The sequence below is a fragment of the Podarcis bocagei genome (genome assembly GCF_964188305.1).
Source record: "Podarcis bocagei genome assembly, chromosome: 7".
NCBI lineage: Eukaryota > Metazoa > Chordata > Lepidosauria > Squamata > Lacertidae > Podarcis > Podarcis bocagei.
In genome coordinates this window covers 51,456,578-51,472,107 of record NC_138132.1, presented here as the reverse complement: position 1 = coordinate 51,472,107, position 15,530 = coordinate 51,456,578, and the positions used below count along the sequence as shown (strand labels likewise).

The window sequence follows — 15,530 nt, the reverse complement described above, 5'->3', positions numbered from 1 at the left end:
TGTTGTCATTTCTAGATAATGTCTATTCTGTCCCACCACAGAACTCTATAATCTTGCTGGACATGCAAATAATACTTTTTTTCCTACTTGCCTCGAAATGAGAGAATTTCCCTCCTGTAATTTCACCAATCAGCAAATGTAGGCAAAGTTTTAAGTCACATAATTTAATCTGGTACAGGAATATGGCTGTTCTAGGCATGGGAGATGGAATTTCAAAAGCCATTTTTTCTTCCGTTTTACACAGTCCCAGAGGTAAGTGATGAAGTCAAGGTCAGGCAGGAAGTCTGGGAAAGACTTGGCAAACCAAAACTCTTAATCTTCCTTCTTCTAGATTAGGGTACGTAGCAATCTGTCAAATTTGCTCAGCCTAGCTTTCTATTTAACTACGCTTTAATTTATTATTAAGGCGGCGGGGGGGGGGGGAGGAATACACTACCAGAACAGAATTGTCAAGCCCAGATCACATTTTTGTTTCAAGTCAAAATATTTTTCCCCAATTGCAATTTCCCATGCATATCTGCTGCTGAGAGCAAAGTGTTCCTTTGTAAAATTCTCTTCCAGACTAATTCATTATACTGCAGGAGAGAACATTACTGAAAATTCCCAAAATGCTATTTTACAAGAACAAGGGTGTTAACCTTGTATTTCTTGCCATGTTGTAAATGGCTAATTGCATTCCACCGTGCAAAATTCCCCTTGCTGGATTCTCCACTGTTGCCCTTTGCATGTATCAAGTAACACTAATTTACTGTGCTACCAGATGATCCCAATTGGCTCAGCGCAATTGCATCTCTTGCTCATTCCAGCATACTACAAATGCAACCCCCCCCCAACCAAAATTCAAAGCATCATTTTCCAGGAATCTTTGCGTATGCATGCACAAACACACGCCCTTGCATTCAGGAAAAAAAGAAATCTCAACTAACTGCTTTGAGATCTGTTTGGAAGAAAGACATCCCACAAGTGTGCAATAGTTATTTTTCATGTTGCTAAAGCCAGTTTTCAGGAGCAATATAACCAAAAGTGAGGGGGAAAGTGGGGGAAGAAGAAATACTTGATTGCCAAGAGGTATATGGGTAAAATCAGTCTGCAATCATTTTCAAAATGGAATGTACTACTTTGTATTTCCTAATGACCTGTCTCCAGGAGGAGGTGGGCCTCAAGGCATGCAATGAACTAGGATGCATTTAGATGCCTGGCTGCAACTCATAGACCTGCCCATGACATACATGGCTTGAAATGGCCTGGCACCCACTTTAGTGACATCATCATCATTATCATTATTATGTCTATACTGCCCTTCATCTGAGGATCACAGAGTGGTTAGCAATACAAAGATACAAAAATACATAACATAGGAACAAACAAAACAATAAACCATCTCCACACAATTTAAAGGGCCATAGATGGTTTAATTATCCTAAGACCTAGGAAAAGAGAAATGCTTTTGCCTGGCACCAGACAATCTTACTCGACTACGGGTGATCACCAAAGAAGTAATTTTGGTGCCGGTGAGAGCATTCCAGGGGAGAGCATCCCACAAATAGGAAGCCACCACAGAAAAGGTCCGTTCTCGTGTTGCCACTCTCCGGCCCTCTCATGAAAGGGGTACACAAAGAAGGGCCTCAGGTCGCAGGGTTCATGTCAGTTCATATGGGGAGAAGCATTCCTTCAGGTACTGCAGGCCTGAGCCATTTGAGGCTTTATAGGTCAAAACCAGTACAGTGGTGCCTCGCAAGACGAAATTAATTCGTTCCGCAAATTCTTTCTTCTTGCGAGTTTTTCGTCTTGCGAAGCACGGTTTCCCATAGGAATGCATTGAAAATCAATTAATGCGTTCCTAGGGAAACCGCTTGCCAGGCTGGCGGTGCGGAGAAGGGCTTTTCTCCGCACCGCAAGCCTTCAGGACAGGTACGGGAACAGAGGGGAAGGCGCGCAGCGCTTTCCCTCTGTTCCCGGGGCTTGCGTGGGAGGAGGGTTTTTCCTCCCCACCGCCAACATTCAGAACAGCATTCTGAATGTTGGCGGTGGGAAGGAAAACCCTCCTCCCACCCCAAGTCTTCAGGACAGCCATCCGATGCCGGGCTGCGGGAGGAGGCGTTCCCCCCCCCGCCCGGCATTGGAGCTTCGTTCCGATGTCCGGGGGCAGGAGGAGACGTTCCCCCCCCCCGCCGGACATCGGAGCTTCGTTCCGATGTCCGGCGGCGGGAGGAGACGTTCCCCCCCCGCCGGACATCGGAGCTTCGTTCCGATGTCCGGCGGCGGGAGGAGACGTCCCCGCCCCGCCGGACATCGGAGCTTCGTTCCGATGTCCGTTGGAGGGAGGAGACGTTCCCCCCCCCGCCCGGCATTGGAGCTTCGTTCCGATGTCCAGCGGCGGGAGGAGACGTCCCCCCCCCCGCCGGACATCGGAGCTTCGTTCCGATGTCCGACGGCGGGAGGAGACGTTCCCCCCCCGCCGGACATCGGAGCTTCGTTCCGATGTCCGGCGGCGGGAGGAGGTCCGAGGACAGTGGGGAAGACGCGCTGCGCTTCCCCGCTGTCCCGGAGATTTCCCTATGGGCTGTCGTCTTGCGAAGCAAGCCCATAGGGAAATTCGTTTTGCGAAGCGCCTCCAAAACGGAAAACCCTTTCGTCTAGCGGGTTTTCCGTCTTGCGAGGCGTTCGTCTTGCGGGGTACCACTGTACTTTGAATTGGGCCTGGAAATTAACTGGCAGCCAGTGCAGTCGGGCCAGGAACAGTGTAATATGTTCAAACCGTCTTGCCCTGGTGAGCAACCTGGCTGCTGAATTCTGTACCAGCTGGTTTCTGAATCATTACAGAAGTTAGACTATCCCTGCCTAGATAGGGGGGCAGCTGGGCCCAACCCAATTATGACTATGTATTCACTTCAGACGAAGCATGAGTCTGAGGCTCATTTCAGAGATATGAGGTAGTATGAAAGAAAGCAGGCTAGTTCTGAAGCTTTAGAACCAACTCAGAGCTGGGGGGGGGGGGCTTCTATTTTTTTTGTTTAGTTTACTAGTTTGATACTCTTTTGTACATTCCTCCAACCTCACCAAAACTGGAAAATGCCTGGCAGAGGGGAAGGGAGAGGCTGGGGAGGGGAGTGTAGTTCTGTGACTGGCAGGTCTAGCTTTCAGCAACTATAGCAGGGCTCTCTCTTTCCTTCCAATTTACAGTGTTTTTGGAAGGGATGCAGAAGTAACATATCAGCAGCAGTGCCTAGGAACACCTTTAAGTTGTATGCCATGTTCATGCATACAATAGGGATGCCTATGCCTGCAAATTTAATCCAATTCTGCCAACTGCATACAATTATTGACACACACACCCTTTATGGCCTACAATCCAAGGTTTTGGAAGAAGAGGCAAAGCAACCTGAAGTGCTTCAAATCTGAGGTGTGATGTGATCTAATTCTGCAGCTATGAGCTGAGGGAACCCCTATTCATCCCAGCAAGGAATGTTTCTTTCGGTGAAAAGCCCTAATCCAAGTATCCATGTTCCAAAGCCCCAATTTTATTTTATTTTTTACTTGTAAAAGAAATGTTGGAATCTATCCTTACATATTACTGGGACTGTAGGAGGTGATGCATTATGACTGTATTTAGTCCAAAACATAGTTGCTAGGGTGCTAAGTGTACCTGGGCTTTGGGGTCCTATCACCTCTGTGTTTAAACAGTAACACTGGCTTCAATCTCAACTCAAAGTTTAGAGACCTACTTTTAATGAGCTAAAGGATCAATTGTCTTCACATCAGCCTTGGATGTTAAGATCATCTTCAGATGCTCTGTTCCAGGTGGCCCTGTCACTGAGGCAGGTGGCAATGAGAGTGAGGGGGCTTTTCATCCTGGATGGAGAATGTCTGAGTAAAATTAATGTGGGAGTAAAGCACTGCTATGTGAAAAGGCAAGTCTTTCAGAAGAGTTATATTCCACAGACAGGCAAGAGAAGGATGCTCTTCATAAATACACATTTATTTCTTTAGAAATGCATAATTACAAGTGTTGGATAGTAGTTAACCCCTCTTTAGAAAAGTAGTTAAGCAACAATATCAACAAAAAAGGCAAGGGTTGTATGTGTATGGAAATTTGTTCTTTTCCTTTTTAAAAAAATTAATTTCGGTTACACTGAAACAAAACAGAAAAAACAGCAGCAAAAAAGCTAACAATTGTGATAATGGGCTTCCCCCCATTTTCTTTCTTAAATACATCCATCTCTCTCTCTCTCTCGTTATAAACATAGCAAATTAAAAAATTCTTCTTTCAACAGCAAAATATATTTGCACTCTTGATTCTTTCTGTGTGGTAAGGTATGTACTGCAAGACAGGCAAGAGTCTGATAAGGTATCTAGAGACGTTTACAAGGATGAGTCACGGAGATGAAAGGTGGCACATCAATTCACTTGTAATCTTTTGATTAATTAAGGTTAGCTAGCTTTCATCTTCTGCAAAAACATCTTTTTCTTTCAGGTATGGCTAAACCACGTCCATTAGGAGTCTTTTGCACTGGAGTGAAAATGATGGCAGTTCTCTTCATCCGCACATCAGATTCTAGGGAGCTCCTTCATATGAGGACCTGTGGGAGGGGGTTCCAAACAATCAGTTCAATGGAGCTGGCTCACACTCTTATGTACAGGAGAGGGTAGGGAGAAGATCTTCAGCTGCCAGACAAGGTGGCTGGAGTGGAGTTTGGTGGTGGTGGTGCTTCTGCTTCTCACTGACTCCATTTCACTGAATCTGAATGCCTCCGTGGTCTATCTGCATTTCCGGCTGGATGGCTGACTGAAGAGAATCTGTGCTCTGCACAAGAGAGAGAGACAGACAGACAAACAAACAAACATGCCACAGGTTTACCATTATTAGTAGGCTTGGCCACTCAGTTCAAGGGTGCTTAAGACCTTCTATCCTGTCCAAGCAACCGCTGCCAACAACAAGAAATCCTAGAATTCCTGTGCTGTCAATGGAATAATTCCTGTGCTATGTCAAAACCAAGGCCCATTTAGGTCCAACCATCTGGCTCTAAGACGAACTGTCTGGTACAATCTCATCCTTGGTTGCCTATCCCCAGGCTCTGGTGGCCATTAATTTTGGTGTTACAGGCAATCCTTAGTAAATCTTTATTTAAATGTACCACCTGGGCTCTGACTAATTCTGCTGAATCAGCCAATATAATCTTGTGAAATAGACCAGGAAATCCCAGGCTTACTCTGCCCTAGATCCTACATCAGAAAACCATTCATAAAGCAGAGGATGCCCTCTTTTCATAGCCATGTTTCCACATCCAAATCTTTGATTAAGGGTCTTCAGGTCTGGAGTCAGCAGAAGCTCTGTGCCTTGGAGCAGCTATGCCTTGGAGCAGCTATGTCTGCTATGACACCTCTATAGTCACATGAAGACATAATGTATCTGACTCTGCCAACAGTGTCAGAAAATGTATGCCAATCTTCTAGGAGAGTGGCTGGAGACCAGAAGCTGGCAGAGTTGGTACTCCATTTAGACTGCCTCCTTGTAATAAAGAAGAGCTCTACTCCTCTTAAACCCAGCAGGTGGTGGAACTAATCTGAGTAATAAAACTGGAGCAACGAGACACCCATGTATTTTTGTTTGCCTTGCAACTCCCTGGGGTGCCAAGGTAAGAACACTCCAAAGGACCCCAGAGACCTTACTGCCACCTTACTGTATTACTTCTAGAAAACAAGTAGGAAAGTTGCCAGAGATTGGGGAAATACACGTTTTGCTATAACGTGATACAGTGAGAGACTTTGGGAAGTTCCAGAAAAGGCCCCAGGAGTGCTTTCAGCACTATTTGGATCAAACACAACTACTTGTATGAGATTAAGGAGTAGCTGGCTCTTATTAGCTGAAAGAGTTACATTCCACTCCTGAATTATTTTGCTTTGCCTCTTTCAAGCAGCAGTGCAGATAGAGGCAAATAATTCAGGAGCTGAATGTAACTATTTCAGCCTTCTTGGACAGAAAGAGCTATCCCTTTTCAGAAGCAGCATCCTCTTCACTCTCTTATTCAATCGAAGGCAACATACTAAAATAGCCACTATTATCATCATCATCCCCACCACCACACATTTATTAGATTTAGTCAATAAATTTTCAATAAATAATCAATAAATATTCCCTGGGCTGCTTACCAAACAATACAAAAGTATTGCTGAAGTTAATCTGGGAAGGAATTTCTGCTATGTGAAAAAGAAGACACACAGAGTTGATGCTATCTTCATAGGCCTAATTAGCCGCAGTCCTCGCTCTCCCCATTTGACCCACAAGGGTTATTTCAGCCAAGCCATGCCCACTTGTTCTGCTCTGAAGCCGTATACAGCTGAAAGCAGCTGGTCGCCAGTGCCTGCAAAACACTTTGAGTGGGGCTAAGTAAGACCCACCAATCACTAGGTCCCTTTCAAAGCACTCCACAAGATAGTCCTTTGAAAGGAGCTCTACAAGCAAGTCACTTGATATCACTGCAATGCTGGCGACTGGCCCCACCCACAAAGGGTCGGGGAAATAACAATTTGGCCCACCTGCCACATCCAGGTCCCCACCCCTGTCTTAATGCCACATAGCTTAAGACAGAGATGATCAGAAGGTAGATCAGGATTTACAGGTATATTTCTGACTGATCTGCAGCAGCCCAGCGAGCGTTTCTGACTTGTGACTGTTGAAAAAAGCCATTAAGGAAATGACTTTTCCCATCTAAATTAGGGTGCTAAAATCAAGAATGTTCAGGGTTAACCTGGAGTGGACCATTGTGTGAAAGGACTGGTACAAAAAACAATTTCACAGTGCTCAGAGGCATCCTGTTCTTTAATTCATACTGTATGTCTTTTCCAATTATCTCCAGTTGGTAGATCGAGGGGGGGGGGGCATTAAAAAAAAAACCTAGGTAAATTTGACAAGTGTGAAGTCAGCTCACCCCGGCTTAAAATGACACCTTCTATGCTACATTCCATTGTGACTATGAGTACAGGCAAAGAAGATAGATTTTAGCTTTTTCACTTGCATCCCACGTAAAGAAATCAGTCTCTGTCAATTTCCCTGCTGTCCCCCAGAAATTATTTTCCCATGAAGCCCACACCAAAGCACCAGCATTTTCAGAGGCAACATAAACGTTTTAGGTTTTACAGAACCAGGTTTTATGTGGCCAAGTGTTAAGCCAGTAGGAGTTATGTTCTAACCAATGCACAGTGGCTATCTGTTTTTAAATTTAATAGTCCAACTCTTCCATCACCTCTTTGCAATCTCTGAAAATGGGGCCAGGGAGTCCTAGCTGAAAAGGGTTCACTGTCCAGTGAATAAAAGTCCAACTAATGATTTTCCTCCCTTGTGTGGTGAATGATTAGCTTATTAATACAGAGAGCCTATGAAGTTCAAAATGGCAACACTTTGTTCTCAAATTAAGGTCACACACATTAAAATGAATTACTGCCTACTTCTGTTTGTTCTCCTGCCAGCTACAGACTTCCCAACACCTCCCCCCACCCGCCTTCAATTTTACAGACCATTTGGGTAATGCTTACTTTATTCTTTATTTTTTTAAGTTACCAATATGAACATTCACAACAACAGTTTGTCTGCAGCTGAAGTGGCCACCCAAACACCTGGAAGAAAGAACTCTCTAAAACAGCTTCTTTGCAAACCCAGGCTTAATTATCCAAAATTTAGCCAGATGTGAAAGGCTTTCGAAGGGCTGGCTTTAAAGTGGAAGCCATTTCCCCTCGCACCAATTTCAGCAGAGAGAAGGAAAAACAATTCTTGTGTGGTACTCCCAATGTTATTGCTGTAATTTAACATGTCAGGAACCATTAGAACTTCTGTAAGGAAAGAACTTAATCAGCGCGTGAAAATAAACAAGGAGCCTGGACGTGAGATGGGTTGCAAGCTGGCATCTGTTCACGCCTGAAGCTGCCTTGTTCATACTCCGCCACAAGAATGTTATCCATTAGCCACCTAAGCACCTAATTTGTGGGCCACAGGTCCTCAGGTGGGCGGTTATTAATATCTGTGTTTTGCATTGAATCCAGAAAGTGCTAAATGGTGCCTGTTGAGACCACAATTGCTGTGGAGCACGTTAAACAGTGCTAACTATAGCTTTGTTTACACTGAGCAAAAGATACAAACTGTAAGTCAGCAAGCCTTCATTGGGATGGAAGCATGCAAGTGCTGGAGTTAGGCAAGGTTGTCTAACTGGTGAAAAATTCTGCGCAACTCAAAAAAACATATATCCTCACAGCAACTGAAGCTGTACCAAAAGGGTGCATTTGATGGCCCTTTCCTGTGCTTCTCAGGTTGTGGCTGTAGTGCTAAGCAGGAAACCCAGGAGTAAAAACTCCCCGAAGGAAGGTATAATCCAGTGCACGTTTCCTGCATCAGCTTTACTGCAGCACCAACCCTTCAACGTCCTCTCTTTTTATTCAGAAATCAAACTGTTTTCATGGGCTGCCCATATTGATTTGTCTCCTTTGCAAGGACGGCCCTGCCAGGTCCAGCAAAGCCATCTCTACCCTTGTCTGCATTTTAACATACCCCACTCCTTCATTTAAGTTTCAACATTCCTTTCAGTTTATCTTCAGCATGGTATAATCTCTGTGGTTAACCACAATATTAAAAGCTAACACGGCGCAAAGTGTCTGAAAGAGAGCAATTCCACTGTCGCTGCCAATGGTGTGGGAGACAGATGTAAAGATTTATCGCTGGATTCAAAACGGCCGACTCCTGTCAAACTCTGAGCAGCAAAAGGGGAGGATCAAGTCGCAAGCAGTGCCTCTCACCCGGTTGGAAGGTAATTTATGGGAAAATTCAGAGGCCAGGAACCAGGAGGGCAGTTTGCTAAAAGAGAACACTTCTGATTATATGATGCGTGAACCCTTCATCACTCCAGCAGCAATAGATGTCTGCGGAACACTTTCTAGGTCAAAAAGCAAACTTAAGAAAGCAGGACTCTCCTGCTGTGAAGACAACCGTCTAGGGGATCAACTCAGATGACAGTGGAGGTTTTTGCCTTCCGTATGTCTGAGGGACATTTGGAAAGAGTCCTAGTGCCTTAGAGAAAGGATGGGCTATTGCCATAGCTGCTTTATTTAGCAGCAGTCGTTTGGCACACACAGAAAATCTGAGATCCATTTGGATTTGTTCCAATAAGTAACACTTTCATGGTGACGCTCACTTTTTTTCTCTTATGATCCCACAGAATGGTAGCATTAAAATGTTTTCAGTGGGGGAAATCACTCACTGCCTTATGCAAATACTTCTCCCCCCACTGCTGAGCAGTATCCAAGAGCTAAGTGGGAAGTTCTTGAGAAACCCACACTCCTGTGTTGCATGTGTTGGGGGGGGTGTTCCGCCACTATATTTCAAGACCCTCCTGCTCCTACTTTTGGGGACAGTCTAACATTCCTTGGAAGGTAGTTCCAGAGCGAAGGTGCCTAAATGAATACATGAACTATGTTCCACTTGCTCCAGGGAATCTAGGGCTCCTCAACACACTGATTCTTATGGCGAACCAACTCCCAATGAAAGGTAGTTTGATAGGGGAAGTTCAACAACTGAACTTTCCCTGCAGAACTGGGCATTTTTGAGGATATGCTCTCAATTCATGCAGAGTGACCTGTGGGGCCTGAGCAGCATGCTATATAGATGTGAGTTCTCTGCAATGAGCAGGGCTTTTCTGCAGACAAGCTGATGTTGAAAAGGGTTTGCCAACATAACAAGTTTGAACTTGACACTGTACAGCTGACAAGAGAGGCTTGGCAAGATATGACACATGTTGTTCAATAGATGACCTGCACACCCTCTTGAGTTCATGCTGCCTTCCCTCTTGTTGCTTGTGATCCCCCACCCAGAAGGCATCAACACCAAAGGTTATATAATATTCCACAACAGCCCGATCATCTCTAAAAGCACATTTCAGACCGGGAAGGGATTGGAGAGGAGGGGGACTTTTTATTATTAATGAGGGTAGTTTTGTGTACTGCCAGTTGTGGGTGGGGACTGACTGGAACTTCACACCAGCTTTAAGTAACTGGCCAGCCCATATATTCCTTCTTCATTGAGAAATGTGTTTAATTGTACTCCTTTAGCTATTCTCAGGCCTACAATACTGCATGCATCCTGTGTATTATCAACAGTGCTAGGACCATTCAGCTCCCAGAAATAAAGAATTATGGGTTTGAGAAGGGGTTGCTCCATGTTTGATACACACTCTTGCAAACAAACAGTACCAGCAAGTGACAATTTGAAATTCACCATTCTCCGAATTTTGCAATGCAATTCTCCAGCAAAGCAATGTGTACAAAAATGCATATGTTAGGGTAAAGTGTGCATATAAATGTATGTGTTAGTGGAAATAACATACATAAAAGTGCAGTGTTGGGAAAAACTGCTTTAAATATGTGTCTAGTAGGAAAAATTGCGATATTAGAAATTTGCTGAAGAATTGTCATGAGGACTTAAAATAAATAAATCACAAACTGATGTGGAAATGCGGATAATTTAACTTAAGCGTGGAAAAATTAGAAACTGAGAAAAACAAAAATGGACAGATTCACCCACTCCTAACCTCAAGTACATCCCAAGCTCCCTGGAGCTACAGGGGGGAATGGGCAATGACAGGCAAGATTTCTTTCAGGGGGAGCGGGTTCATCATTCCTTATCTTTACAACAGGGAACCCCAGGTTTCCACAAAACAGTTTGAATATTTGTGGACAGATATAGTGTTATGCAAGATTATAGTGTCAAATGTTTTGCAATGAAGAGTATAAAGCAGCCAAATTGTCTATAGATATTTGTAACATACAACCAGCCACCCTGCTCCTTCTTTCACCAAGAATTCTATACATTTTTATGCTGCCTAATGAAAAAAAAGGCTTTGCGTGCTCCAGGTTGCTCTACCTGCTCTGTCTCTATCCAAAAAGGAGGTACAAGACAACTGTCTTTTGGACATTCCAAACCACTCTACTGCCCCTTAATGGAGTTGCTTCCAAAAGGAGGTCCCTGAAACCTTTGGCTTGCAAAAGAAAGAAGAAAAAAAGGGGGGCAAACCATTGCAGAGCTATAATTTATATAGAGAAAGGCACCTCAAGCTGGCAAAAACGTGTAGAAGCATGTCAAGTCGAAGAGTACCATTCTAACTTAAATCATGGAACACACTATTCTGAGCCAATGGTTGCAGCCAGGTTAGAAATAGCTACAAAACAGGGGCTGGGAATGGAAAAGCTGACAATCTGAACTCTAGGAATGGAAGCACCATAAGCGGCAATACTGTATCAGTAGTATTATGGCTTGGTAGTGTGTAAAAGAGATATAACCACAACTCGTCCTTGTGTTCTCCCCGGTCACTTCATCTGCACCAGGGCTGGGGAGCACATTCAGGCCACATCACAATCCAAGAAAAAGCTAGAGGCCTACACATGCTGATTTAGAGTCTGGGGTCATATCCTTTGGTTTTGAGGCCAAAGTTTGCTTCCCCCATTTGGCTATGGAAAGAGTACAGAATGTTCTTGGCTCTGGGAACTGCCAAGCTCTGGAGTGACTCACCTTGGGCTGACTTGATTTCCTGGCTCTGACCCCCAGCACTCTTGAACCTGCCTCCAGCTCACCCTTGGGTAACAAGTAGCTCTTGAGTCTGCCTGGATCTGCCTCTTGCTTTGGGGGACTTGGCCTGAAACCAGCTTGACTTGGAACCCTGGCTTAATTTCCACATTGCTTCCAAGGACACTATTAAGATACAGTGCCAAAGATGCTGGGGCACATTTCACTTAAGCAGCAGTAGCCAGCCTTGGCATGTGCACCAAGAATGAAGTTCAGCTTAAGAAACTTTGGGAAACTCCTGGATCAACAGCTCAGTCTTTCATGAAAATACATAAAACTCTTAAGTGAGACCCTTTAAATAATCATCATACTTTTATTTATTTTTCGAAAGGGAGCCTCAGATTCTAAGTATAACTCATGGGCTTCCTCACTCAGGGCTGGTGGAAATATTTAGGCATATGTCCTCCTCCTACCTACAGTAAGACCATAATAAGATAAAAAGGGCCCTGTTGGATCAGGCCAAAGTCCCATCTAGTCTAGCATCCTGTTTTCACATTGGCCAACCAGAGGCCCTAATAGGAAGCCCACAAGCAGCACAACAGCACTCTCCTCACTTGTGTTTCGTAGGAACTGATATTCAGAGGCTTACTGCCTCCAACACTGAAGGCAGAACATAGCCATAATAGCTAGTTGCCAGTGATAACCTTATCCCTCAAGAATTTAAAGCCACCCGGAGATTAATGATTGGGTGTGCTGGGGATGAAGCTACTTCTGTGCATTCAAGATCCAACTTGTGGGCTTCCCATAGGCAGCTGGTTGGCCACCCTGAGAACAGGATGTGAGACGATATGGGCCTGAGATCCAGCAGGGCTTTTCTTATGTTCTATCTATTCAGAAACACCAGCAATCATACTGAGCACAAAATACAACTTCCGATTCAAATACTGTGCAATTGCAAGGGTTATGATAGCAAAGACAAGATTAAAAACATAAGGGAAGTCCCCCACTCTGATGCTATGAAAAACAGGACAAACTGTGCAAAATAAAGAAATGTATACAAATGGTATCCAAGGCATAGATTCCAGATGCTATCATAGGGCAAATCCACTAAACTGGAAACTGAGGCAGGAGAGAGATAGTTATCATTAAATATAAAAGATTTCACTTACTATAGGCAACACTTTTACAAAAACTGAGAATTACAGGACCAGCGGGAGACAAATGCCCATCATTCCTTTTCAAACAGAGAAAAGATCTACGTACTTGATTAGCAGCTGAGTGGTCCGTCACAGGTGCCAGCTGGACATACTGGACTTGGATATCACTCCCTTGGAGTGGAGATCCATCAACGCCACCAGCTGCAGGATCAGCTGGTGAGGCAACAGCAATCAATCGAGCGCCCGGCAGCACCTGCAGACAAACCAATAGAGAGAGATCCTGTAAGCAGACATCACCACAAAGGTATCATGAAACATCTGGAAGACCAAGAACAGATACAAGCCCCCCAAAAGCTCAACCAACCCTTTAGTCAGTAACTATTAAGTTAGACTACAAGAGTTCCCAGAAGGAGAGGAAAATATTGTCCTTGTCTGAAAGACTTGATGAAAAAATATTTTTTTTCCCTAGCTCAATAGGCATATAATGCTTTATCTCTCTTATGGTCTAAAATCCAAAGCTTTTTCCATTGGATGAAAACATCTTGATTTTCATGATTAATATAACAACGAAGTCCATTGTGTTAAGATTTATTGTGCCAGTTTTATCTTTTATTTATACAAATCTAGCTAGACATTTCTTTGCAACTGGTAAGGTGGCAATATTTTAGGAACAACAAGGAACCAATTTCCCTCAAACTGTTGAAATCCTGCCCTTGGTAATAAGCACATCATATTTTCCATCACCACTCTGATAATTTCACCAGCTTCTCATAAGGACCATTCATAGCAGATTTAACAAAATTAGTGCTCATCAAGTCCTATTTTAATTGAGGAATCATTCATTCACGCAATACTTTTTTCAGGCATGGAAGCATTCGAGATTAAATCCTCATGGTCTCAGCAGCTCTTTCAATAAGCACTTCCAAGAACTTGCTGGGGCCACTTCCACAGTCACCTGGTGGGCATGACAAGCTCTGGCCAAGTGAGAGCATTCTATCGAAATATCTGGATTGCTCATATGGACAAAAGCAACATCTTGTGAACTAACTGGACCTGGGGGGGGGGATAGATAGTGTATACTCATGTTTAAAGAGAATGCATTTGCATTCCTGGACTATGTATTCAGATTAATTTTACCAGATTTTCCTGTTAATCCAATAAAATAGCTCCTCTAGTTAGAGGAAAAAAATGTGCTGAAAACACTGTTTATTTCCAAGGTCTTGCAAATGTCCCATTCCTGGGCAAGGTGACTCGAGTGGGTGGTCATTGAAGGGATCATTTGGATCCCTTCCAATCGGGATTAAGGCCCATCATGGGACTGAAAGTGCTTTGGTTGTGCTGGTTGATGAACTCTGGTGGGCTAGGGATAGAGGGAAAAGCTGTTTCCTGGTTCTGCTAGCTTTTGATGCCATTGCCCATGGTTATCTTTCTGGACTGTCGAGGCGAGTTGGGAGCTGGAAGAACTCTTGTGCAGTGGTTCCGTTCCTTCCTCCTGTGCTGCGTCCAGAAAGTGGTGTTGGGGGGTGAGTGTTCAGACCCCTGGACTCTCACTTGTTGGGTGCCACAGGGCTCCGTCCTCTCTCCCATGCTTTTCAACTCTATATGAAGCCACCGGGAGGGTTGGGTTGGATGTTCACCAGTATGCGGATGGTACCCAGCTCTACCTCTCATTTAGATCAGAACAAGAAATGAGAGGTTCGATTTCTTTTTGTGGATTTCTTTTTAATGCAGAAAGAACACAAATGTACTAAACTCTGAAAAATACCATTATTATACCCAATGCCTAGAACCTCCTTTCTTAGCCTGGTATTTGCAACAAAAAGGATCAAATTGCTATTTTCTGTTTGAGGCACAAAAGGAATACAGATGAGAGGATCTGGTGTCATAGCTGGCAAAGCAAACTTTTAATGTCAATGTATTTCTTAAATATTTGTATTATTCTGAAGATGGACCAATTCTTTCACAGCAATGGATCATTTTCATGTGTCGTAATAACACCTTTAATTACAGGGCTTCCAACACTACAGTACTCCCGCTTTGTAAATTTGTATGAACTGTCATAAGTAACTGGTTAAATATTTTGCTAACAGTAAAAAAATACCAGACTTGTTTGTAAGTAAACTGTAGACACAAGTGGAATGCTGAGAATAACTGATGGGTTCCTCCTCCACACAAATCCCTGAATAATATGTATTATGTTTTGTTTTCTTTTTTAAAGTCCCTTGTTTCTTAAGAGATTGAAAAAAGAGCATGCAAAGCAACAGCCTCTAGACATACTGGGATGGAAAGGAAGGAGATGCCTCTTAATTAAACCATCTGACTATGATGAAGTTATAGGACCAGGGAGCAAGCAGAGTGTAGAGATTCTAATCTAATTTATTTTACAGCTGTTCAAAACTACTGTCCTGCCTGTGGAATTATTACTGAGACAGATAAGAACACTGATAAAAAAGAGACTTCTTTTCCCCCTAGCTCGTCCTTTTACCGAAGAAGAATGTGAAAAGGAAGCCAGTATAGTGTTGCAGTGTATTATTTTTGAATTTGCTGAGCCAAAGTGTGGGCCAGTCCAGACTCAGTCACAGCTCAGTACATTTCACTCCTCTCCAGTTGGCTCAGGATCTCCTTTTTGTTATCAAATGACAAAGAGGACCTACCGTATAGTCCAAAAGCACCACTGCCCCCACCAGCCACACTGTCTTCAGCAGACAATGCAAATAACCACCAAGCTCTACAAAGAAACACATTCAAACATCCCCCATTTCTCATCAGGACTTCAGAGAATATTTAGAGATGTGCTTTTACAAGCAATAAAATATTAACACAGCTGTGCT

The 15,530-nt window shown here is 43.7% G+C and overlaps 1 protein-coding gene across 2 annotated transcripts in view; it reads right to left on the bottom strand.

Annotated features, from left to right (window-relative positions):
- Positions 1-3,963: 3,963 nt before the first annotated feature.
- Positions 3,964-15,530, bottom strand: part of BANP (BTG3 associated nuclear protein) — a 150,966-nt gene continuing 139,399 nt past the window's right edge. For both annotated transcript variants that reach the window (XM_081202604.1, XM_081202606.1), the window contains 2 exons: positions 12,806-12,952; positions 3,964-4,804 (listed from right to left, as the gene is read on the bottom strand). In XM_081202604.1, coding sequence (XP_081058730.1) covers positions 4,733-4,804; positions 12,806-12,952 — 219 coding nt within the window. In that variant the 3' untranslated portion in view covers positions 3,964-4,732. The remainder of the gene's footprint in view (positions 4,805-12,805; positions 12,953-15,530) is intronic.